The sequence below is a fragment of the Schistocerca nitens genome, chromosome 2 (genome assembly GCF_023898315.1).
Source record: "Schistocerca nitens isolate TAMUIC-IGC-003100 chromosome 2, iqSchNite1.1, whole genome shotgun sequence".
Lineage (NCBI taxonomy): Eukaryota > Metazoa > Arthropoda > Insecta > Orthoptera > Acrididae > Schistocerca > Schistocerca nitens.
The window spans coordinates 73,294,326-73,322,300 of record NC_064615.1 but is presented as its reverse complement, the minus strand read 5'-3'; the positions used below and the strand labels follow the sequence as shown (position 1 = coordinate 73,322,300).

The 27,975-nt window shown below is 37.6% G+C and overlaps 1 protein-coding gene across 1 annotated transcript in view; it reads right to left on the bottom strand.

Moving 5' to 3' along the window:
* The window catches only part of LOC126235733 (Golgi apparatus protein 1), a 160,259-nt gene that overhangs the window by 64,614 nt on the left and 67,670 nt on the right, over nt 1-27,975 (bottom strand). Inside the window, exons 7-10 of the mRNA XM_049944511.1 lie at nt 19,405-19,669; nt 18,861-19,030; nt 18,446-18,772; nt 8,241-8,448 (exon numbers count right to left, since the gene is read on the bottom strand). Of these exons, the coding sequence (XP_049800468.1) occupies nt 8,241-8,448; nt 18,446-18,772; nt 18,861-19,030; nt 19,405-19,669 (970 nt within the window). The remainder of the gene's footprint in view (nt 1-8,240; nt 8,449-18,445; nt 18,773-18,860; nt 19,031-19,404; nt 19,670-27,975) is intronic.

The window sequence follows — 27,975 nt, the reverse complement described above, 5'->3', positions numbered from 1 at the left end:
TATTTAGTGCTGAGCACGAAGATGTGGAACACAAATGGATAAAATTCAAAATCATTGTTCAACATGCCTCAAACAAGTATGTTCCAAACAAAATTGCTAGGGCTAGGAAAGACTCACAGTGGTTTAATAGCCAAGTTAGAAAACTTCACCATAGATTTAAGAGAAGTCAGAATTTAGTTGGCAAACAAAAGATGAATGAAGTGAAAATGAGAAAAAGGAGAGCAATGAGAGAAGTGTTCAATGATTTTGAAAGAAAAATATTGCCAACTGACCTCATCAAAACCCTAAGTTTCGGTCTCTTATAAAATCAATAAGCTGCTTTAAATCATCTATTTAGTCACTCAGTGATCATATTGGCACAAAAATGGAAGATGACAGAGAGTAGGTGTTCACAAACGATATGATTATGTAGAAGAAGTAGCAATGCCAAAAGACAGTAGCGATTTGCTGAAGACTTGCAGAGGATTGAGGATTGGTGCTGGGATTGGCAATTGACTCTGAATGTAAATAAATGTAACATACTGTGCATATGTAGGAGAAGAAATCCAGTACTGGGCAATTCCACTTTTGATGACAAATTGCTGGAAACAGTAACTACCACAAAATATCTAGAGTAACCATACAGATCGGACTTAAGTTGGCTGAAATTCTGAAAGAGTACATTCCAGGAAGAGCCAGACAACATATTACCTCCCAAAAATGTCTTGGAAAACTATACCACAATGAGAAACTTCAAGAACTTTTGAGCTAGTAAGGATGTCTGCTGACACTCATTCTTCCCACAAGCCGTTTGCGAATGGAACTTGGAATGGTGGATCAGTTAGTGGTACCAGAAGTACCCTCATAATACACAATGCTAGGCGCTAGTGCAGATATAAAACTAGTAACTGAATTAGATCTGTATTTTTAGCAAATCTACTGCCAATTCCTTGAACAGAGGACTGCCCCCAGTAATCGGAAAAAAGCACAGATCACACTTACCAACCGAAAAAATTATCGGCAGGACTGACACACACAAACTTTCCATTGACACCTGTGATCACAAGTGACCAGCGCCCTCCCCTTCCACCGCCCTCCCTATCCCTTTCCCCATAACTTTATCACCTCAGATAATTACTTTCCTCTTCCTGTTAGGTGTAGGCCATGCTCTGTGTATCCACACCTCCAAATAACAGCAACTGGCAGAACACTCACATGGATTCAGAACATACCAATAATGTGAAACATACTGCACACACTTCACATGCAATAGCCTAAGCAGCAAATGCAACTGATGTCGTTATCCATGAGGAAGTAGTATGTTATGAATTAATATTGATCTTGAAAAAATATCAGCACAATGAGTAAAGTACAAAAACTATTGTAGCTTTCAGAGCTACTTGTTCCTTCCTCAAGGAGGAAGCAGGTAGTAGCAGGTCATTCAAGCCCTAGGACACGAAGATGAGGTGAGAATGATCTTTGAATTGACATCCACCACATTATTAACATCCCTCCAGTCAGTTTCCTGTTGTGCTGCCCTGAACACCCCCCCCCCCTCCCTCCATTTTTTTGGCTTGTGTAAATAGTTACACAGCTTTCTATGAGGCCAACTAACAAGTAAGACTAGTTGTGCAACATATTCAGACAAGCCTTATGTTACCGGATGAACAGTTGTATCGTTGATTAAGTGTTCACTTACAAATATGATGTCTATTTGTGTTCTAATTTCCTATTTGTGTTCTGATTTCCTGTGCAGTTCTCGTGGGGAAAAAACAGAACTCAAGATATAAGTATACAGTAACATTCTCCAATCATTTCTTTTATATCAGTCTTTCATAAAATTAGTGCTAAAATCAGAATGGACTCTCATTTGCTTTCTTTTGTGTGCTAGTTGGCATAATAATGATTCAAAATTTCTAAAAATGTTTGAAAATTTTGCAGTTGGTATCTACAATTATAAAAGAGTTTTTTGATAGCAGCAATCTACATGTACAAGCTTCTACTCATTCTTCTAAGTGGAAACTGCTGGTTTCAGTACATTGTAGCTTTGTGTTATTTTTAACATACATGACAACTCCACCTCGGCCTTTAACATATGAATTCCTGTATTTACATGGTGCTCAGGCAGATACCATGAGTCAACTTCCTTTTCTATATACCCCCCCCCCCCCCCCCACACACACATCTTTGATTATCATATTAGTTAATTTTCTTTTCCTCCTCCTGTCACATGTAGGCAATGTTTTGTGTATCCATACCTTCAAATAACAGCAACTGGCACCACAAAGATACAAGCCCTGCTCATGGTCAGCAGCAATCCGGTCAGCTCCTGGTTAACTTGGCTGATGGCTCTGATCATCTAGGATTGATCACACCACTGCAGAACCTCAACAAAACTCCCATTTGTGCATGTGAAGTTACTGAAGTTACTCTATTTAGTTCACTCCTCTATATTTTTGGATAGGGTGCTAACTGCTTTATTTAACAGTTAGTGCCTCAATATCCTCTCTTAACCTGCTAAGGCTAGCGGTAGGTTTTACAATACTCAGATCAGGTATTTTGATCCTACTTTTTCCTACAGATGTTGGTCAATACACACCCCATTACTACTATCTAACAACAATACCTTTCTTTTTCTACTCATCTCAGCTTCTTTTCTTTCGCATCTCTGCTGCACCCTAATTTTTTCTACATCTGAATGAGGCTCCACTCATTTTACAGTTAACACATCATATATATTAAGACAAGGTTCCTTAGAAAAGGATACTGCTAACTTCCTTTCCTACCCCTCTCCAGTTTGAGCATGTGTTCTGTCTGTAATGATTTCTACATTAATAGGATCTTAAGCAACTAATCTGTATTTTTTTCTCTCTCTCTCACAATACCCCTTCACCAACAATGACATTTTGGATTCACTTGCACGTATATAATGGTATGATAATGTAGTGAAGAATTCTTTAGTAAAATTCACAGTTAAGTGAAGGGTTTAATGTGCTGATAAGCCATAGTCTAACAGATCTGAATCTCTGTCCTGACATTACACTTGGAGCTAAACCACACAACTCCACAGCACCAGTGTTCCTCAGATGAGCAGGGTGAGATATAGACCAGTTAACCACAGCCTTCAGGTCAGTAAGCTGTTTATACACTTCCGGGAAAATAAACTGCAACTCTCTCAAGGACTGTGCTCAGTAGCACTAGGATATATAATATGTGTATAATGAGGAGTTGTCGTGTTAAGTGATTCATTTGTCACATTCATCGGCATCTGGATAGCACTCAGGAGACCTGCCTGAGCACACACTACTTTGACTCTGCAGGCAGTAACTGTGCTTAGTTTAGTGATGGACACAGTCTGCAACACTCATTATCAGTTACAACCATGCGCCACCATTTAGTATGCACTCCTGTTAACAGATTCAGCCACTTGAACAGGGTCACACTGTGGGTCTGTGGGAAACTTGATGGACATATTTACAGATTGCTGCACATTTTGAGCACAATGTATCAGCGGTGTATTGCTGCATTTAGCAGTAGTCAGTGGAAAATCCCCACACCCATAGACAAGGTTCTGGACATTCACGAAGTACAAATGCATGTCAAGATGGGTGCTTGTGCAATCAGTAACGGTCTACCAACTATCATCCAGGGAAGAAATCTGGACACATGTTGCACCTGCTGTATCACCAAGCACCATTGAGAACCATTTGCTCACAGCATGACTACGATCAGGAGTGCCTCTAGCCAGGCTATCACTGACACCACAATGCTGCAAAGCATGCCTATACTGGCATTGTGAAAGAGTAGATTGGAGAGTGGAATGGTGCTCTGCGGTCCTCAGTAACAAGAGTAGGTTGTGTGTGCCTGCGAGTGATAGACGGACATGTGCATGGCGTATACCTGGCAAGTGGCCTATTCTCGAGTGTATCTGCCCAAGAAGCACAGGTCCCGCCACAGGCTTCATGGAGTGGAGGCCATCAGTTACAACTCCTGGTCGCATGTGGTGTTTCTGGACAGTGAAGTAACAAGTACCTGCTACATTGCATCGGTTGCTATACCTGTGCTACTGCAATTTTTTCAACTGGAAGGTGATTGCTTTTTCGAGGAGGAGGAGGAGATTTAGTGTTTATCGTCCCGTCGACAACGAGGTCATTAGAGACGGAGCGCAAGCTCGGGTTAGGGAAGGATGGGGAAGGAAATCGGCCGTGCCCTTTCAAAGGATCCATCCCGGCATTTGCCTGAAGCGATTTAGGGAAATCACGTAAAACCTAAATCAGGATGGCCGGAGACGGGATTGAACCGTCGTCCTCCCGAATGCGAGTCTGCTTTTTCGACATTACATGTCCACATATGCTCGTTGTGACGCAATGTGCCCTTCGTGTCCTGGCCAATAAAATCACCAGATCTCTTGCCAACTGAACATGTACGGGACACGATGAAGCGAGAAATTACTCGTTCTCCAGAGCCTGCCAAGAACAATTGCTGAAATGCAACAAAGGGTGCAAGATGTTTGGAACCATCTATTCCTGGGTGCCATTCAGCACCTTTATAATTGTTTACTTAATGGCATCTTTATGATTGTGTACTTGTGTTGTCACCAGACAGGAATACATTGTATTTTGATGCAGATGTTTAGGTACTATTTACTGTTACGTGTTTCATTTAGTCTGATTTTGTTATGATATGCTCCTAAAATGATGCACTACCAGTCGCATCACTCACCAATAAAATGACCCTGTGCTAGAGGGTTTTGCATTTTTTTTCCGGCAATGTATATCAATGATGGAGCCCTTGAAAGACATAGGGCTGATTGTATATAGCCTCTGACCTTAGATTATCACTGAAAATGGCTTCTGATCAAGCTTAGCCCAGAAATGTGTGTTGTATAATTGTCAATCCTGGGTTATATTGCTCTGAAGTAGAATCAATTTTGACTTGTTAAAATTTGTGGACCAACTGTAGTGACATTACAACACAACACTTTTGATTTGAATAAGAAGCTGTAATTAACCCATAAATATGTAACTATGCAACTCCCTCACTGCTGAAAGAAAAGATCGAAATATTTGTGTGTTGATTCTGGCAGCCCATATACAGGGTGATTCATGAATATATTTGGATATTTTAATATGTTCTTTGTAATGGTCCACCTGGTCGTCGTTGATATCGCTAATTGCTGTAAACGCACTATTTCACTCCAATTTACGGAGCTTGTTAGCACTTGATGTTAGGTTGGCGCCATTACAATGTATTGTATTGTAGTAATCGCTGCTGCTTGCTGGATCGCTGCTGTGTCTCGATGCTGATGCTGGCTCTAAATCTGGTTGTCTAGGGTTAAAAAACATGAGGTCCCGTGTTTTTCATGTGCTTTTGATGATAAAGAACGAGCGAAACCAACACGTATGTAAACATCAAATATTTATTACTTTAGTGGCCATATTAATTCCACTGTCCACCAAAGACCATAACACAACACAAAGTAGTACTTCCTTTACATGTGTTTGCCTTGTTTTGCCAAACAATAACACAGAAACACACTTCACCAAAGTGACATTCCGACTGCTCTACTGCCTCCGACTGCTCTCTCGACCCTTCTCGCTGCTTGTATTTATAACATTGTCAAAGAACTACTAAAAAGAGATATAGTTTATAAGTCACATGTACATCTGTTATCATAATTTGTGCAGAAAAGTTATTAATTTGCATCGAATGACATAATTTAACATGTTATTAAAATGACAGACAGATTTGTTGACTTGACAGAATAATTCTTTGTTACAAAAAGGTCGTTTTTTAGAAGTTTGTCAATTGACTTCTCTAATTTGCATAAATAAGTAAGTAACGTGAATTATGAAGAATTACATTGGTTTTCGTCTAAAATAGGATTGATTACGTGAATACTGAGTGAAAACGCTCCTAGTGAACAAATAGGTTTCACTGGGTGATTTTTATTTAAGGAGATCCAAAATACCTAAGTTGGCCACTATTCTTCGTACTTCATATTAATTATTTAAGATAAAGTTAGTGTTTTTCATGATGACATTTGCTGTATCAGTGATCAAGTGATATAAACTTTTGTGTGGGTCAGTTATTCAGTATAATTTAATGGGTTGACTGTTTATGGAGACATGTTGTGCAATCATTGTTAACATACACAATAACTTTTCTATAATCATAAATACTCGTTAAACTGGTTGAATTTGGAAGGGATCGCATACTTCATTAAAGTAAAGCCTTTAATATGTTCCGTTACATCTTCTACAAGTAAAACTAAAGAAAAAAGTTCATATGAACATTGGTCCACAAATGTTTGGTTACAGATTTACAGCTAATAAAAGATTTTGCTTGAAATTTAGCAACTTCGCTAATATGAAGCCTTCACAAAACTGAACGAGATTAAAGAAAAGCACGATTTCCATTTATTTTGTTGTTATTGATCTGGTGACTCTAATAAAACATGTCCCAGATGTGTATCTGCGTAGTTTTCCTGAACATCCAGAGAAGCAAAGACGTAATTTCATAAAATTTTTAATTTATCAGTTACTTGGCCCAATTCATTCTTTAAATTCCAGACAACTGCACAAAGTTTTGAACAGAAGTTGTAGAGAATTTAATTTTGGAAAAATGATGGTAATAATGTTAACTGAAACTGAATGAATGTGTATTCTCCTGTCATAAATTTGTAAGGCATCCCTATTTCATAAATAATCTACAAACTACAACAGTCAGTATGTGGTTTCACTTAAATATAGTGTTGTTATTATGCTCTTTCACTGAACAATACAGAAAACTAACTTGTTTCAAGGTTAGGAAACGACTGAAACAACTCACTACTGGATGCCAATGATGACATTAACGCCTCTACATTCTTAAATTTACTTGTATAATAATCTTTGCTTTCCTGGTTGTTCTGGAAAGCTAATGCAGATACATGCCTGGGACATTCTTCCAATTCATCTGTGGCATGAATCAGCAAACCAGTGTTTAATAGTATTAGTTGAAAACAGTCTTGGTTGCAATTTTAGTTTTTTTTTTATTTATCAACGCGTTTCACCTTATTTAGGCATCTTCAGGCTGATCTTAATTTGGCATTTCTTAGGACAATCCTTTAAACAGTGTAGCTAAAGGGCATCATCGAGTACATCAGGCCAACATCACCTTCGTTAACCTCAGTATATACTTTCTAAATGGATGCGAGTGACTCCAAGACCTGCATAACGCATACACGTTTACAGGAGCAAATAATAGAATAAGATGGGGCTTAAGTAGTTAGCATAATGCTAACTACTTAAGGAGAGTCAGCCGATTTTATGCCTGACATCGGTATTTAGATTAGCAACAATACTAAAGATTATTAGGACAGAAATCTATGGAACGGGAGAAGTTCATCATTTCCAATCACCTGTTTAGATGCAGTAAGTGTACCAGGTTCTTGAGGTAAGAATGTTGATCAAAAATGCTAACAACATACAAGATTGAAAGGTACAAATTCCAATAATTCATGTTGGTTGTTTTGAATATGGAGTAATTATTGTTCGAACACACATGATTATGAAAACAACTATCAGCACAATGTATGGACATTATTAAACGAAGATAATAATAACGAGGATAAACAATGGTTTAAAGTTAACTAGAGGGTAGAAGTAGCTTAGGAAACGAAAGGTATAAAGGACAAAGGATGTACAATTAATGAAAGGGGAGGGAAACAGGCAAAAATAAAAAAAAAAAAATAAATAATAAAAAAAAGCAGAGAAAGAGAAGGTGCAAGAAGAGTGCAATGAAACTAAAACTTTAGGTGGAGGTAAGAGAAGATAAGTTATCCACTGTTGACTGCAGTTTACCAGCACAAGAAATATTTTATAACCCTCATAAGTGATTGAAACACATCTGAAGTTATGAACGAGAAAACAGAATAAATGTTTATTTTATCTTCTGAATATGGCATTTCATGTTGCAATTGGATGAAAAAATACAGTTTGTTTCATGCCAAAATAAAAAAAATAGTAATTGAATGTTATTTATGATTATATTCTCTTCCATAAATTTTAGTTACCATTTCTTACACTAATTCTGTTCTATTTTTTGTGCTATCTTTCACCACAGATAAAAGGTGTGAATCATAGTTAACAAAAAGGGTGGAGTTATCTGAGCTTCTGAAATCAGAAAAACAATAAGAAATTCATATGTAATACATATATTTTGTAGTCAACATTTACTACACCCTACAGCACAGTGTCATAAATTAAACTGCAACTTACCTGTGCAGCTCCTTTTGGAATCCCTTTGCAAAACTGCTGTACATCTTTATAGCAATTCTTCTTAATCCTGGGATCAAAATCAATATTCTCTCTTTGTTGAAATAACTGAGCTCTCAGTTGTTGCCTGCAATCTTTGGGTATGTTTTGTTTCACATTTCGCAACGTATCATTGCGAACAATTTCACTTAGACATCGTATAACATCTGCTCTGGAATCATAATTAATTCACATACATAAATATATATGAGCATCATAGACTGTAACTAAATAAAACATAAAAGCCAGAAGTCACAGTTTGTATATTGTAATCAGAAAATAAAGATGACTTATGTTTCACTTATTTGCAAGCAGTCCATGGGCAGGACATGCAACAAGATGAGGCAGTTAGAGATAAACTCTCTGTCCTTTGTACGTGAAGTTAATAACAAGAAAGTTAAAGGTATAAGGAATGGAAGTAACAGCAAATCAGTTTTTTTTTTTTAATTGTGAAGTTATCTATGTACAAACAAATTTATAGCACTACATGCATTAGGAAATGTACACAAAAGATAACATCTGAGATACAGCTTCTAGTATAGTAAAGGGTCATTCCACATCATACCACGCAGGTCATGTCACCCATCATCTCAGATTTTCAAGAAACATTGCACATTTGCTTATTCTTATAACATACAAACTTCAGCAGTGTACACACACACACACACACACACACACACACACACACACACACACACACACAACTTGAACACAAGTCTGCAGTCAGAGAGCTGAAACAACAATATGGTTTCAGCTCTCTGAGCTATAACTGTGTGAATCTTTTTGTTGTGCCTATCGCGACTCAGCATCTCCGCTATATAGTGAATAGCAACTTTCCTTCTCTGGTATTGTTATAGTCTTTAAAAATTACTGAATTAGTCAAATGACAGGAAATAAATTTTTACACCTGAAGTTAACATGTCTGCCTAGAATGAATTATACTTAAATATGCTAATTTGATACCCTTGCATCTGAGGCAGTGAGACAGTGAGTGGATGAACTTACTTAAAATGATTCTTTTACATCACAGTAAAAGGTATTTCGATTTCAGATCTGTGTGTCAGTTAGCAGAAGACCCATTAAAATTTTTATTTTATTAAAAAGATTACAATCCATGGGATTATTTAAGACCAAAAACGGGTTCCCAGCAGGTTGGTGAAATGTGATATCAGCACTTTTCCACATCCTCACAATTTTTCTGAAATCGAAAATTGAAGTACATTAATATTTTTTTTAAAATTTTCTTTGTTACTTTGCTACTTCAATAACTGCATATCTGTTGACTATTTGCCTTACTTAACTTCTGAAAAAAAATTCCAAATCAAAAGCTTCATAAATACCCGAGTTATTTGCATTTATGTAGGTAACCACCATTTTGCACTGACATTCTTGTAGAGTCCAGTTATTAGACTATCACAACACTTGAAATTCAATATAAAATACAGCTGTAGTCTGAGACCATAAAGATTTTGCAGAAGTCCCTATATTATAAGTGTAAGCAAATGTGCACAGTTTTGTGAAAATCTGAGACAGAGAATTAAAAATCCTCAAATTATTGTGTGTTTTGATGTGGAATGAATCTAAATTAAATGCTGAAGACATTACTTGGTGAAGGGTTATCAGATAAAAAGGAAGCTTCAAGACAAATACATGTTGTAGCAACAACCAAGAGCTGTGCTGCAGTTTAAGTGAACTGCATTATTGCAACATTTAATAACACAGCACGCAAAGGCATAAAAATAGTGTGAGAATATAAAGCAAGAATCAACGCTGGGAGTAGTTATAAAAATCACAGAATAAATGAATATCAGTGATAATGTTGCTTAGTACAAACACTTTGTGTCTTGAGTGTAATTGATATACAAGGCACAGTCATCACATCATCTCTCCTCTTAGTGTTAATGGCATCTTTGATTGAAGCAGATGCGACATCTGGGTCATGTGACAACTGGTTTTGCTGCTGCTGAGGCATCAGGGTCTGCATCCAATGTCTGTTGCACCTTGTTTGTGATAGGTGGTGGAACAGCAAGCGATTCTGTCTTGCATGTGGTTAATGAGTAAGGTGATTTGCTCATACCAGCATATGCAGTGCTGAGCACAGATTTAAGATGGATGACAAAGATTGTTAGGGTATCCATGACATCAACCTAAACATTTTGACAGCTCTGCTGAGGACTGGATACAGTCCATCCTATGGTGACTGAAAAGGCTTATAGAAAGCATTGTGGTGAACAAAAACTTGGTTGCACTTGCAGAGATCAATGAAGATGAAAGGTAAGTGAGTCTGTTCATCTCTCGACGCAACAGGCCAGAGCTGCCGTATCTGTGTGCGTAGTTTGATGACAAAATCTGATGCCTCAATAAGAGTGTCTGGCACGTTGCTGAGGAACTCACCAAGCATTTAGATCGGTTGGCTATAGACGATATCTCCTGCTGTAGATTACAAATCATCCTTGATGGACAAGAAGGCCCAGGAGGATGATAAACAGCAGCTTTTTTTGTCCAACATTGCGATTCATGCAATGAAGGGATATCTCTAATGGTCAGTCCAGGCATTCTTCTAAACCATTTGCTGCCAGATGATACACCATTGTTTGAATGCATTTCATGCCTAGCAGGGCACCAAGTGCCTTGAACCAGTAAGATTCAAATTGCCTGCCCTGGTCAGTGTTAATGTGAAGGTGCACACCAAAAAGAGCAATCAATCCACAGAAGAATGTGGCTGGGACTATTTCAGCATTGATGGTTGACCATGGGAAAGACTTCAGTCCAACAAGTGAAGCAGTCGATGGCAGTTGGGCAGTAAGTATATCCTTCAGATGGTGGTAAAGATCCAATGATATCAATGTGTATGTGGTCGAATCACTGGCTAGGTGGGACAAATGGGCCAAGGGGCGCACTGACATGGCAAGTGCTCTTACTCTGCTGACAGGCCATACACTTTTGCACTAATATCTTGCAATCTTTGTCAATAATTGGCCTCACAAAAATAGGTCACAATTCAACAGCACGTTTAACAGTGGTACTTGGACATGATTGAACTGCAGACTAGATCACTGTGTCAGTAAATCTTTCAGCTCGTTATTGGGTTGCTGGGTCAAAGTGAGTGCTCCATAATCAACTGCACAAGAGAGGGTGTCTGCTGGCACTGTAGTTATTGGGTATAAGATAACAGTGGATACAAGACGACCCCCTCCCCCTTTTTTAAGAGGCTCCTTGAGAAAGAATTTATTTTTAACATATTTTGGCTAATCAAAGTTACAAACTTTTTTGACATAAGGGATCTGCTTAAAAAATTAACATTACATCTAATCCTAACTGACACCAATTACTGACAGTCTACATTTTGATAAATACAAGCTTGTCGTCTGTGTTATTTCTATTTTTAATCATCGTCGGCATCATCCTAAAATGACAGCTGTGAAACTTAAATCTTTGTTGTCACAAATATTTGGCAGTTTCTTCTGAATATGTTGGGATTTCTGAGGTTGTGGTTATGGTAGGACTTGAGGACATAGCTGGTTTTTTCGGAACACATAGTGGATTTTATTTCTACACTGATGTAAAAATGTTGCAGTGTCTCTTGCTTTCAAACATAATGTCTGCCCACCACACTCTCATTCATTGTATAGAATCGGCAGCTGACACCCCCAATTATTCTCATCATACTCACGGTGAGCATCAACAACAGCTGCATGAAACACACAAGTATGCCACTGCCCCCAATCTAGACTTTCAGCATCTCCTACATAAATGTATGCTATTGTTGAACATTTCTCAAATTTTAAAGATAGTTCGATTCTGAGTACAAGTGGATTCAGGGAAACTGCAGTTTAAACATGGTAGACATTTATAAAAAGTCAAAGTACGCGGTATAGACTCCCATGGTTGGTAGCACAATGAAAGAATACGGTATAGACTCCCATGGTTGGTAGAACAATGAAATCTGCTGCCTGCTTGGCACTCTCCTCCCCCTGCTGAATATAGTTCTCAGTCAAGCTGGTGTCCTGTTCCACCTCTTAATGCTCTGTAGTGCTGTACTTGAGCAACAGTGAAACATGGACAAGCAATATAATTACTCTAGGGTGCAGATCATATGCAACAACAGCAACTAATACATAAATAAAAGACTGTACTCACAATTCAGTCCAGCTCTTGAACGTTTGGTCATCCTATGATCTAGTGAAATCTGTTGGTACTATCATCACAATGGGTCTTTCCTCAGTAATTTAGTCTTGAAATAACAATTCCAATCAGCTTAACACATTTTATTCTGTTTGTTAGATATTTAATTCTGTATTAATTTTCTTTTTCATTTTATCTGAATGTCACCATCTTATTCTAAAGCTGATTAAAACAAGGTACCATTTTTCCCCGGTATTTCAATATGAGAAGAGCGACCGAATTTCTCATTTGAAACCCACTTGGTAAATCATTACAGTTTCTCATAACCAAATAAAATACTGAGTTGGGTTCCGAATCAAGTAATGGTTTTTCAAGGACAAGATTTTCGCCTTACAGTGTTACCTGCAGCATAAATGTATGTATACATTATCCATATAGGTATGAGAACTTTTATTGCAGACCTGTTGAAATACAACAGAAGTTTGTGAGCTGATAGAATTTAATGCTATTTCCCCCTGTGTTTCACAAAATTGTCAATTTTCAACCAGAGCAATAGACTGTTGTAGTGGCTAGTTCATAGTTTCTCGCATATCCCTTGCACTTGTACGGCTTGTCAAATGTCACACAACTGTTCGAGTAATGATGATACTGCATAGAGTGCTAGCGTATATCAGCATATTTACAGCCTATTCAAATGCAAGTATTGTTTGTTAAACCCTACCCTTCAGGATTCTTCAAAATAAATTTTTACAGAACCTTAAAAGCAAAGCTTCACCTTTAAATGTAAGATGACTCCTATGTTAATCTATAAAACAGTTCTCCCTCAATGTGGACTATATGAGTCCTAAATTATCCTATATACAGTGGTGCAGCTGACATGGCAATTATTTGTCTGGTTTGTGACACAAAGCATACATCAGTAACTTGTTGTCAGCAACAACTGTAAAATGTTGCCCCTCGAGCATGTGCCAGAATTTCTTGAGTGAACTGTATGGTGCATAAGCTCGCAATTGTATCTTTACCAGCTCTGCTGTGATGGAGATAGCTTCTGGCTGAAGAATACTAAGGGCTCCAAAGCTGATCTACTTGCTGCTGAAATGCAGCACCTATTGCAGTTGCAGACGTATCAAACATTAATGTGAGTGGTGCTTGTGGGAAGGGTTGAGTTAACAGTGCAGCCTAGGTGATAGAAGTCTTCATTTTGTTGAAGACTGTCTCACCTTTGCTTGTCCAAGCAGTTTGTCACTTGGGTTTCTGTGAGCCTTGTAAAAGTTCTTTCAATGAAATGGCCAAGAGTGCACAGTTGCACATGAAATGATGGTATAAATCAGTGATGCCAAGGGATCTTCACAACTCAGTCAGTAACAGGCTGCTGGAAGTTTGTTATAGCTTCTACCTTCTCCAGTGGTGACTGTATTTCTTCGACGTTGATGGTGTAAACTACGAAGCAGGCTTATGGTGCCCCAAAGATGCACTTTGATGGGTTTATGAGTCATCCTTGTGGACGAAGGTGAGTAAAGATCTGGTGTAAATATCACATGTGTTCAGTTTCGGCATTGGCCATCACCAACACATCGCGAATATGAACATAACTTAAGTTGAGATCTTGTGTAACTTTATCGATGAAATGATGGAAGGTCCAAGGTGTTGCACAGTTCAAAAGGCATCCTCATCAATTCAATGAGACCGAATGGAGTACAGAAGGTCAATGTAATCTGAAGCAACAGATTCCTGGTAAAACACACATATCAAATCTAACGTGGAAAAGATGAGCTTGCCACGGATGTTAAATGCGAGGTCTTGAATGTGCAAGATAGGACAGCAATCACGAATTGTTCTAGCATTGAGCTGCTGATAATCAGCATACTGATGTCATCCATTGGTCTACTTGGGGACTACATGTTGCAACAATGCCCAGCTACTGCTTGACAGGCATCAAATTCCTTATGCAAACATAAAAAAAAACTCTTGTTTTGCTACTTTCAATTTTTTGGTGTTAAGAAATTAGGCTGAATGCAAATTAGCAATCTTAGTCTTGTCAGTATATAACCTACTGTCTACTGTCGTATTGGTGTTAGTGAAAGTAGCTGCTAAGTTATCTCCAAGAACTGTTTCAGAACTTCTACATATGGAAATCACCTGTGATCATTCTCACAGTAGTACTGTCCACACAGAATACAGATCCGTGGCTGCCCAAATCAGTGATGGTGTCGAAGAGATGATGGTGGTGGAGGTCCAATAGCAGGACCTAAAATGACAGAAAGTCTGCTCCAAGGATATTGTGAACCACATCTGGCAGAATAAATTGCCACCCAAACTTATGAAATTGACCCGAGTTTAGTGATAGCGTCATGTGACCATATGTCAGGATGATAGAACCAGTAGAAGCAAGGAGATGACAGATGTCATTGCTGTGGCGAGGCAGATGGGAAGGTACATCAGCTCCTGTGTCCAGTAAAGAATTGCAGTTTCATACAAAACTCTGTGACAAACAGTTAACAGCTGCCATTTTGGAACGCAGTTGTTATCGTTACTAACCTAAAAGTGCATTTCTCATTGCACAGGGAGGGCTGCATTTCTGCGCTTCAGAGGCAAACCGCCTGTGGTACCAGCAATGCTTCGCAGCTGAGGCAATAGGTTGCATTTCCTCAGTGATCAGTAGCATTGTAGCTGGTGACTGGAATGCCATATTTGCAGAGTATCTTCTGCATGCCACACTGTTAATCAGCACATTCACACTGTGGCAGATCTGACATTGCAAAACTATGATTTAATATGCAGATTGTGCACAATGCAGATGGCACAGTTGGTTCGTATTTGATGTTCAAAGCAGAACTGTACAAAACATCAATCAAATCCAGGAATAATGTTGGGGTCAATGAAGCTGTTGAGGTTTTGAGTAAATTGTTTTACTGCAACATTAAATGACAGCTTGGAAAGGCATAAAAACAGCCTGAGAATATAAAGCAAAAATCGACAGAGGGAATAATTATAAAAACGAAAGAATGAACAAATCTCAGCAATAATGTTGTTTAACAATCATTTTGCATCTTCAGCTTATTTGATATACGGAGCACAAGAATCACTACAGCTGCATGAATAAAACACAAATGAGTAAAACAGCAAAAAGATTAAGTTCAAACACAGTCTACACTAGTAACCTTCTACCCTTGTTTGTAATTTCTGGATGCATCACAAACAACTCAAAAAAGATTTTATTTGTTTATTTACATGTCTAGTTCTGTAGGACCAAATTGAGGAGCAAATCTCCAAGGTCATGAAATGTGTCAGTACATGAAATTAAAACATAAAAGTAATAACAGTTAAAGTAAAATGTTTATGACCCCAAAAATGTCACACCACAAGTTTAAGTAAACACAATCAAAAATATAACATAAGAATCAGCTTAATTATTCAAGGACATCCTCAACAGAATAGAAGGAGTGACCCACGAGAAACTCTTCAGTTTTGATTTAAAAGTGCCTGGATTGGAGCTAAGATTTTTGAATTCTTGTGGTAGCTTACTGAAAATGGGTGCAGCAATATACAGAACACCATTCCGCACAAGAGTTCAGTTTCACTAATCATATGCCCATTCTGTGAAATAAAAACACATCAGGTTTTGTTGAATTGTGTGTTAGAAAATGTAATAAGCGAGTCTTACTGTGATTTAGCATTAGTTTATTTTCTACAAGCCATGAACTTATGTCATGAACTGCACTATTTGAAACTGAGCCAATGTTGTACACAACATCCTTTATTACCAAATTAGTGTCATCAGTAAACTGAAATATTTTAGAATTACAGGAGTGGCCCCGGCCCCAACACTGATCTCTGGGGATTAATGCTGGTGTCCTGGTACTCACTCCCCAACATTTCCTGCAACTGCTGGCCCACACCTCTACCGTGCGAACTACCTAGCAACAGAACCTTCTTCTTTCTGTTGCACTTTGCAACTGACTTGGGCCTCCTAACTGCTGAGGACTGCTGCATGTTTCCTACACATACACCTACAAGACGCTCCCCTCCACTCAACTCTGACAGTTGGTCAAATCTATTGCATATATGCAAAGTAAAACTGTCTGAATACCTCCTCCTTCTAGCTGTCTTCATAGTCTTCTATCATTTGGTTTTCCTTACAGACTCCTGACCTAACTCTGTCTGTTTTATCTTGTCACCATGTCTGTTCATTCCACATATTCATTAAGTAGGTCTCCAAAATTTTTCAGTTATGATTTAACTATACCTAGCAGTCAAACAATTAATGAAAAAGCCAACAGCTGCACAATGAATAAATAAGGTGAGTCAAACACACAACGAAAATACATAAAACTAGTGAAAAAGAAATATCCATCTATAAACTACAAGTTTTAATACGTAAGAGATCGTAAAAGGGTAATCTTTCATCTCACAGTATTTACTTTTTATTTATGGAAAAAACTTTCTGGATGGTTTGCTACAACATTATTTTGCCTACCAGTTCCCATAATGTTATACATGTAGCAAGTTTGAAAATACATAAACTAACTGTCAACTGAACTCTTTGTTTAAAACATAATAATGTCAAATTCTCAAGCTAAAAAAGAATGGTAAGTCTGTGTTACACAAAAGTAAAAGTGTAAGCAGACGACCAATACTGGCCATAGGTACAAATGAATAATTGTGACAATCAGTCAACAAGCCAAGCAAAGGCAGTACAACAAAAAGTGCAACAGCAAAATTTAAAATTTCAATGTTCTACGAAATCAAGCATTTTGTCAACATTTATGGAAACACCCTGCTATGATGCCAACTGCTTCAGATTGAAAACACGAATCTATGAAATAATCCAAATTTCATGGTTTTCTACTTCTTTTATATACATTTGATTGTTCCTCAGGATTTATGTGCTTATAAGCTTAATTGTTGTGCTATAACTCAGCTGCTATGAAAGTAAGAGCAGTAGCATTTATTTGTGAGGTAACACTATTAATTAGCATAAAATATTTCACTTTCTGCCCCAAAGGTGACTTCTTCATGAAGATCGTATCAACATGAACACAGTGGAAATTATTTACAGGAAAAGAGAGTTCACTCACTTTCTACACTGATTCATTCTCAGCTTTATTAAGGCCCCAGTACACAGTCAAATAATTTGTCTAATCTTCCTATGTTTGCCAAATATTGGCACACTTACAGTGCTGAAGTTTAACAGGAATTCTGAATGACAGAAAATTTGACAAGGTGATGGATGTTGTTTGCACTTACATTTCACTGCACGCTTTTAGTGAAAAGTAGTTATATTACAATGTATTTCTTAGTATCATGAGTTTCCACAACTATGGAAACTACGATCAAGGATAAAAACAGAATAGCACTGGCATTTATCAACATGGTAGTGCGTCTCATCTTTTGCGACCATACACTGGACAGAAAGAAGTTACGAAAAAAAATCAGTACTCCACACACAATATCCAAGCAAGATAATAATAAAATAAAACAACTGAAGCGCTCCAGTTCTTCGACATATGATGTAGACTGTACGTTTCCATGTCGTGGTAGTTTAACGAATTGTCATCAGAGGGCCAAGTAGAAGAGAATAAATAATTTTATACTTCTGTCTTCCTTTTGAATGCGAGGCGAAGTAAAACAATTATCAGAAGTTTGGCTGTCCGTCCACAGACAGTTGACATAATCAACATGTTTTGATCGTATCATTTCCTTTGGAACATTTTAATATGTTTCCTTCTCATTTTAAACCATTCCCTGGACCAGCACCTTGCTTTCTTCTTCTTCTTCTTCTTCTTCTTCTTCTTCAAACACAGTGCCAGAGACAGTGTTACAGGAATGATTTACCTGGATTTGTTGCCAATCCCCTTGTGTCAAAATATATCGCACACGAACAGCATCTGCTTCGAAAGTGAGGTTCAACTGACAAATTTTGTTGGTATGTGTACAAGCTTGTTTGACACATCCATAATAGAGAATTTGACAAATAATTCTAATCCTTTACGAGGGCCTTAATATGCAAAAGAGAGAATAACAAATAAGAAAAGCAAACTTACTTTGTCTTAATAGCAGGACAGTAGCGAATGACAGATTGTCGACATGCTTCTTTGAATTTGTACGTGAAATGGTAATCTTTTAAGGATATAAGCTGAAAATGTTCAACAGCAGCTCTACATTTGTAGTTTGCTCTGACATCAGGTTCATTTTTATGTGCAATGAGGCAATCCATAACATCTCCCTCATCCTTGCCAGTTTCCAGTTCTGCTTCACAATGTTTCTCCATGACTTTTTGACAGACTGAGAGAATTATAGGATTCAGTTCAATGTGCTCTGCCTGTTCTTCTGTGAAATTTGCAACTGCAGTTTTACACTTAGGATCAAGACTGGAAATAACAAGCAGAATAAGTTATTAATTTCCACTCTACTAAAATAAAAAAATGCATCAGTCTTTAGCGGCTTAGTGCTACGTACCGTTCCAGATTATCCTGTAGGCATACCATTTCTTCACCCTTTCCAGTCTTCTCGTAACAGTGAATAGCTATGTCTTCCATGCATACTTCCTCCACCTCAGGCAACAGATCAACACTAACAGCCCTCTGGCGCATAACTCTACGTATCTCAGCAAGACATTCAGATTTTAGCTGTATGAAGTTACAGACATTAACAGAGGTATATTAAAAGTTATTTCAGGTAGGACAACATTTTTTCTATGCATGAAATTCATCAGCAATAATAAACAAGATAAATAAATAGTCCCTGATAACTTTTTTTTTATTAAATTAGGTCTGTTGTAATAGTCCAGCCCATACAACATTCACTTAAGATATAGCTGTCTGCTGCTACAGATACCACTTGTCTCACACATTTTACACCCTCTTCCTCTCTTCTTGACACTGTGTGTAACCCTTCACAACCAGTGGCATACTCATGCACCTCAAATCATGTTTAATAATTAACAAGAATGCAGTGTGACAATTGTGTAATAAAAATTCATCTAAATGAGGAATCTGCTTACTTTCAATGTTTCCTGAGTGTGATAAGCATAGCGATACAGGCAAGGCAGCACCAAGGGGCCACGTTCAGGGTCCATTTGACCATCTGCATCAATCCAAAATCTCTTTGCGTGGCATAAACGAGCTGCATCTTCACGACAGTTCCTAAAGAGTTGTGGGTCTAGTTTAAAGTCTCGAGCAACAAAATACTGGATCTGAAGAAGTGCTGTTTCACATGCTTCATTCATGTGGTCAGTGCCAAGCTTCTCCATCAAGCAGGACAAAACCCTGAAAGACGGGAGGAAATTAATAAATTTGGAAAAAAGAAAAGGAATGGAGGAGAAAATACAATATAGCAGATGAATAGGTCTGCCACTTCTGTCGATAATTATCACATCATCAGCAGAGCCAGGTTTAGTTATCTGTTCAGCCCTCTTTTGATACCCTCCAAAGAATCAATTGATTTGACAGACATGAAACTGCCACTTGTGTCAATGACACAGGCTACCACCAAAGGTGCTGGAAACCATAAACCAGATGTAGCAAATACCTTTGCTTAACTGCTTTAATGTGGACGCATGCTGCTCAGTCACAGCAAGTAATCCTTGCTGAGTGAAACCCAGCCGGAAGTCACTGTTACTTATGACAGCTAGCACATCAAGCTTAACAACCTCAGCACAAGCTCTGGGAAACAGACTTACGTTAACTAATCATCATCATCATCATCATCATCATCATCTTCTTCTTCTATTTATTCTTCTGCACTACAATGCTTGATGGGCCTTGCCTTTCTCAACAATCTTCCTCCATAAATCTTTGTTTTTCTCTTCCATTCTTGGATCTCCATCTTGATAAGGTCAGGCAACATTTTCCAACCATCAAGCTCTTGCATAACCCTTCCTTGTTTTGGAGTACAATCTGCTTTTCGTAATTTGTTTGGGCATCCTAACATGTGTCATCCTCCACATATGTTCTAACCAGCATTTTCTTTGTGATTTAACAAATTTTGCTATATCTTTCCCTTTTATAAGCTCTTGTATTTCATGGTTGTACCTTGTTCCCCACCACCTGTCCCTCTCACGGGCACATAAATTTTTTGTAGGGTTTTCCTTTCAAATGCCCTTAGGTTGTTTAGATCTGCTTCTGTCATTTCAACATTTCTGACCAATATATAACAACTGGTCACACAAGGGAATAGCATACTCTTGACCTGGTTGATCTTCTCATAGAGAATTCTTTAAAACCTGTAAGTTTGCATAATAGGATGTTTCCTGCCTGTATCATTCTCTAATACATTGTTTCACATTATTATCACTGGTCAAGAGGGCACCTAAATAACTGAAGCAGCCAACAGCTCTAAAACATTTCTTAGAGGCCTTGAGGTCATATGGTGTTGTGCATTCCTCAGAAATGGACATTACCATGTATTTGATCTGGTTTTCACTCAGCATAAGTCCGATTTTTCTTTCTTCTGCTTCCATTATTTCATACAATTCTTTAAGGGTGTTTAGATATCTTGCTACAATTGCAAAATAATCTGCATATGCACATATATGACTGGATTTCATCATTACTGTTCCTCTCTTGTCTATTTATTGTATCAGACTATACAACACTAAGTTGAACAGGACTGCAGAGACACTGTCTCCTGTTTCACTAAAGATTGTTTCACTAAATCTTTAAACTTAAAGCTCTTGATCATTTTGTTGTTCACTTTTACTTTTGCCTTTGCGTCCATAATTGTTAACTCCACTAACCTTCTTAGCACATCACAGATGCCCACTTCTTTTAGTATGTGATACACAACTGGCCAATTAACACTATCAAAAGTTTGTTAAAATCAATAAACAGGAAGTGGAGATCTTGTCATACTCGCAAAATTTCTCTATTATTTGTCTAATAACAAACATCTGATCAGAAGTGGTTCTACTTGGTCAGAAACTGCATTGGTAATCTCTGAGGATATTCTCAGCGCACTTCTTTATCCTTTCATTCAGCACCCTGGAAAAATCTTGTAGGCTGTATCTAATAAAGTTATTCCTTTATAATTTTCACAAGCTAACTTTTCTCCACTCTTATGTATACGGCACCTTATTCAGTTTTGCAGTCCTCATGAATGTTTTCATTTTTCCATATGCTATTTATTAGTGCATGTATTTCACATATTAGCATATGACCATCAAATTTCATAAATTCTCATCCTATCCCATCTTCATCAGGTGCATGGTTACTTTTCAATTTATGTATAACCGTCTTCAAATCCTGCATTGTTGGTCTCTTTGATTCTTCTCTTTTAACTTCTCTAGCCTCTACATTCTCTTGCTGTTCTTGTGAATTTTTGGATTCATGGTCAGAGTTGATTTTGAGCATATCTTCAAAATCTTGTGCCCATCTCTGCAATACTTTAGTTTGTCTCTAATTATCTTACCATTTTTATTTTTTCATGCATTTTGTATTGGCTGAAAATTTTTCTCATCTTTCCTATTGCATGACAGAATTTTCTTGTTTCAATCTGTTCCTTTAGTACTCCTCCTCCTTTTTCTTACGTGTCCTATGCACATTACACCTTAATTCTTTATACACCTTCACGTTTCTTCTTGTCTTTCTATGTAACATTTTCAGTCTTGCTGCATTTTTACATTCTATAATTTGTCTACATTCATGATCAAACCACTCATTTCTTTCCTTTCTTCTTATACCAACTGTTTCTTCTACTTGCTCTTTCACTACTTTCTGGACCCTGTTCCACCTGTCTGGATTTCTCGTCTTGCTCACTGGCTGTCAAGGCATCTTTAATTTTTATTTGGTATGCAACTAAACATCAGGTTTAACTCATTTCATGCACAGGATGCTGAAACAATCAGTGTTGAACTCTACTTAGAGACTAATAATTTATTAGTTTATACATTTTACTGCAATTAATACACATTTCTGGATATGACTGAGGTTTATAAAAGGTGTTTCCTCAACAGGAATGTGTGTCAAAGATGGTGAACCTGTGAAGTAAAAGAATATGTTTCTGTTACAAGACAATAAAAAGAACTATCTGAACTTAGCAGCACAACATGCTATGACAATAGATCAAGATCTTTTGTAGCTTTGGCAATAGTAACAACAAAAACAGCAATCAATCAACAATTCATACAAAGACAACAGATACAGTACATATTGTAACTACAATGATGGTTGCTTCTCTTAACAACATACAACTGCAGCCACAGCATCAATGAATCTGGCACAGTTATCAGATGTTTAATAAAAAAGATTGGAATAACTATATGAAATGGCTTAAGCAACACTTTATTGTCTTCTAGATATGTCATGAAGCTTCAAAGGTAAGAAATCTTTAGTAGTATCTGAAAGAATTACACATCTTTTTTAAAAAAGTTATGTCTGAAAAGTGACTCAATTTAAATACTACTCTGTCATCTCAAAAAATAAAGGCAGAAAAACTGTAAAAATTTTTTTGGAATTGATATCCAGGTCATGTCACCCACATTGGCCTTTCTTACGCTATCAAAGAGCTTACATTCGATCAACTACAAAGGTGCAGTGGCTCAGTAAACATAATTCAAGTACACCAAAACAGGTTGTGACAAATCATATATGGATACTAGGTTTTGAAAATAGTTACTGCACATGTTTCAGAAGAGGCCCTCGATTTCAACACGTTAAAACTCGAATCCCTTCACGAAAGAAGCATTATTAGGCCAGTGCATAAGTTCGCAGCTTTTTCCCACATGCTTAATAACACAACAGATACACATAACAGAGACTTCAATCACGAATAATATATTCTCCTTCACTATTTACAACAGTCTGCCAATGCAGGGGTAACTTGCCGATTCCATGGCTGCAGAAATCAGATGGTTTTGAGGCAAGGAACTCATCAAGCAACATTCGGAGTGCATTTTCATCCAGGAAGGAAATTCCTTGAAGGTAGTTCAATAGACAGTGAAAAAGGTGAAAATCTGAAAGCACAAGATCAGGTGAACAAGGTGGGTGCAGAATGACTTTCTAACCCAACTCCTGTATAGCATTTTTTGTCAGTCTAGCATAATCCAGGCAGGCATAGCATTACTTTATGTAGTCTTCCTGGTAGTTTTTCTTGAACTGCATCTGCAATACTTCTCAGTTGTTGACAATGTCAGCAGTGATGGTTACACCTTGGGAAAGCAATTCATAGCACACAGCACCTTCGTTGTTCCATAAGACGCATAATATGGTCTTCTATGGATGTGCTCAGGTCTTTGTACGGGAAGTTGCTGCTTGCTTTGGGCTCAAACATTCTTTTCTTTTCCTTATGTTAGCAAACAGATACCATTCTCATCACCAGTAACGATGAAGGATAGGAAAGGTCAAAAGTTTTTCACAAGTCAATTGGCGGTGAGCAAGCAGAGATGCACATATAGCCACCCACTGATTTTTGTGATTTTGGCTTAGAGCATGTGGTACCCATATCCCTGATTTTTTAATCTTGCCACTACATGCAAGTGTCTCACATGATGATGTAATGATCAACTTCTTCACATTTGCCAGTTCTTGAGTACACCGAAGTGGATTACTGAAGATTAATGTGTTTAAACGATGTTCATCAAACACTCAAAGGTTTTTCTGAACAAATAGAGTCATTGATGTCAAAATGATCCTCCTTAAAAAAAAAAAAAAATAACCTTTTTTTTTTTTTTTTTTTGCCAAGCTCTGTCCAATGGCATTATCCTCATACATGGCGCAAATGTTTCTGACTGCCTTCGCTGCTGTCACCCCTCTACTGAACTCAAACAGAAGAATATGTCAGAAATGTTCTGATTTCTCCACTTGGCACTCCATTTTCTAGCATCCACAGCTCCACTCACTATCTCCAAATGACAAACTGACACTACGTACACTCAGATAGCAACAGAGAACTACAAACAAAAAATGACAGTTGATAAATAAACCCATAGTAACTGGAATACCAACATGCAAAACAAAATTGCTATGAACTTGTGCAACTATCTAAAAGCTTCAGCAAATACTTTTGAATAACACATTTGGCAGAATGTAAATGCTTTAGATGTAAAGGAGACCATTCACTGAATAGGAGAACCACTGAGTTTTCAACAAGTACACACAGAAAGAAAGAAAACTTGCTAGCTTTTGAAGAATATCCTTCTCACACACACACACACACACACACACACACACACACACACACAGACAGAGAGAGAGAGAGAGAGAGAGAGAGAGAGAGAGAGAGAGAAATAAACTTGCTAGCTCTCTCTAGCTTGAGAAATTATGTACCCCAAAAGCTAGCAAGTTTTCTCTCTATTTTTGTGTTTGCATGCTGACGACTCAATGCTTCTGCTTTTCAGTAAGTGGTTTCCTTTGCTCCTAAACTATTTACATTCTACCAGAACTTTCCACAACACTTAGCAGAATGAACCTTAAGAAATTCTACTCAGGAATTAGTACTGAACAAATATAGTGACCTGCAGCTTCAACAGACAGTGGTCAAACAATGAAAAGTAATGCTGAAAGTGTCGTATGAACCACAAGGAAATGTAAGCATAGGTAAACATACGATATCACCTGTTTGAAAGAATGGAGCCTATGTCCATTTCTGAAAAACAATGTTGGGACCATAGTCCTCAAGATGCATGCTCAACACGTCTGTACAATCACTAAAATCCATGTAATCTTGAATGAGGAAGAGGAGGAACTAAACTTGGAACTGGAATTAGAATCAGAAGTGGACGGGGAAGGGAGGTGGGGAGGTGCAGGAAGTTGAAACCACCAGACTTAGAGAAGGTGAAGAAGGCAGTTAAAAAACTTAAACAATTACAAAGCAGCTGCAGAGGACGACATGGAGACAATTTATTAAAATTCGGGGGAAAGAAGATGGAGACGACTGTTAATGAATTAATAAAGGAAACTTGGATAAAGAAAGACATGCCTTAGGATAGGAGCATTGGAATAATCTACCAATTACATAAGAAAGGCAACAAGGCAGAGTGCAGCAATTACCATGGGATTACCCTCTTTGAAACAACATATGAAGTGTTCAGCACCATTTTAGTCTATCAGCTATTATGCTGGGGGATTATCAGGCTGGATTTAAGAGAAACAGATGCACAATGGACCAGAGTTTTTTACTGAGACAAGTGCTAGAGAAATTTTATGAAATTGGAAAGCAACTGCATCAGTTGTATACTGATTTTAAATTAGAATAAGATTCTCCAAAGTATGAAGGATTTTAGAATCCCATTAAAAGTGGTGAGACTGCCTGAAGTGACAATGAAAGCAACAGTTTTCAAGGTCAAAATAGGAGGAACAATACTAAACCGGGAGGTCCAGGTGGTGGCATATGACGGTGATATAGCATTAATTGCAAAGAATATCAGGCCCTTGAAGGAGAATAATACTGCATTGGAAGGAGCAGCACAGAAGTTAGGAATGGAAGTGAATGTAGGTGAAACAAAGTATGTCATGGGAGATCCTGGTTGGGGCAGAGGAGATACTTCAGTTAAATTAAATGGGAATGAGTACCATAGCGTGGAAAAGTTTATATACCTAGGCTCGATGATTACAGAAGATAATAGGTCAGCAGCAGAAATTAAAGAAAGGAAAGCAAGTGGAAACTGATATTATTCCTTGCAGAATGTATTCAAGTCCATAAAGGTTCACGGGAATGCAAACATCCAAATATATTTGACTATATTAAGACCTACAGTAAGGTATGGATCAGAAGGCTGAGTGATGATCACAAAGCAGGAAGGCTGGTTACTGAGACAGGAAAGGAAGGTTTTGAGAAAGCTATTTGTTCAGAGAATGATGGAAACCAAAGTCTTAAGGAAGTGTTTATAGGAAAGCCCAGGGGTAAAGGGGAAATGGAAAACCAAGAAAAATGTGGCTTGAAGTTATGGAGGAGGACCTCAAAGCAATTTGAGTCAGGAATTGGAGAAGGCAAGTGACAGAAGAATGGAGGCAGGTGACACAGGAGGCAAAGGTTCTACAATGACTGTGATACCAAGAAGTAAGTAAACACTGAAATCAATGTGGTTCCACAATCACAAATTAAATCTAGGGGAAGCTACAGCAGTTATATTTCCCTGAGGGCATGTAGCTCTTCAGTATCATCTCACGATTATGGTAGCATTATTTTGAGTAAAATATTCCAAATGTAAAATAGTTTACCACTTGGAACACTGGACTGGGGACTACTCAGGGAGATGTCATTAGAAAAAAAAATCTGGCATTCTATGGAAAAGAAGAAAAAGGATTTCTGGTCAGATTAGTACAGAGTTTCCAACGTAAAATCAAATATATGTAATGAAAGAGTAAGTTTAACAAGATATAATAATGCAGATGTGCTATTACGAACAGCATAGTAAACACACTATATAACCAATACAAAAACAAAGATAAGACCTACGACAGTAGTATGTACAGGTATGTATGTACACTAATTCTAGATGACGAAGAGACTGGAAGATCATAAGGTGAGATGAAATTATTCAGTTTGTTAAAGGTGATGGGCAGCTGGAATTAGATAACAGGAGTTATTCAAATTACCCAACTGATCTTCAGAATCCTTCTGTAGCAACACATTTCAAAAGGTTCTACTCTTGTAAGAACTATTTACTGTCAAAGTTACACTTCTGTACAAGGCTATGCTACAGACAAATACCTTCATAAAAGACTTCCTAACACTTACATTTATATTCAGTGTCAACAAACGCCTCTTTTCAGAAATATTTTTCTTGTTATTGCCAGTCTGCATTTTATATCCTATCTAGTTTGACCATCATCAGTTATTTTGCTGCCCAAATAGCAAACCTCATCTACTACTTTCAGTATCTCATTTCCTAATCTAATGCTCCCTGCCTCACCCAATTTAATTAGACTATATTCCATGTTTCCATCTTTTGCTTTTGTTGATGTTCATTTTTTAACTTCTTTTTATGACACTATCCATTCCATTTAACTGCTCTTTGAAGCCCTTTTCAGTGACATACAGAGTATCACAATGTCATCAGCAAACTGCAAAGTTTTTATTTCTCCTCGTTGAATTTCAATTCCCTTTCCAAATTTTTCCTAGGTTTTCTTCACAGCTTGCTCAATGTACACATTGAACAACGCAGAAGATACACAACAATCAATTTGTACTACCCTCCCAATTACTGTCTAAGTATCATTTCCTTTAACCCATTCCAAGTTGTAGGTAACCTTTTGCTCTTTGTATGTGCCCAGCTGCCTTCAGAATTTCACAGAAAGTATTCCAGTCATAAGTGTCAGAAGTTAGTTTTTTTCCTCCCTTAAATCTACAACTGCTGTGAATGTAGGTGTGCCATTTTTCAACTGGTCCTCTAAGATAAATCAAACAGCCAGTATTGCCTCACATATTCACACATATCTGGAACCCAATCCGATCTTCCTTACTTCAGCTTCTACCCCTTGTTCCACTTACCTGTACATAATAACTGTATTTTGCAACAATGATTCATTAAATTGATGGTCCTATAAAATTCACACCTTACTTTCTTTTTGGAATCAGGGTATTCAGCCAATCTCATATACCATCTCCTCTCCCCTCTCCGTGTGTGTGTGTGTGT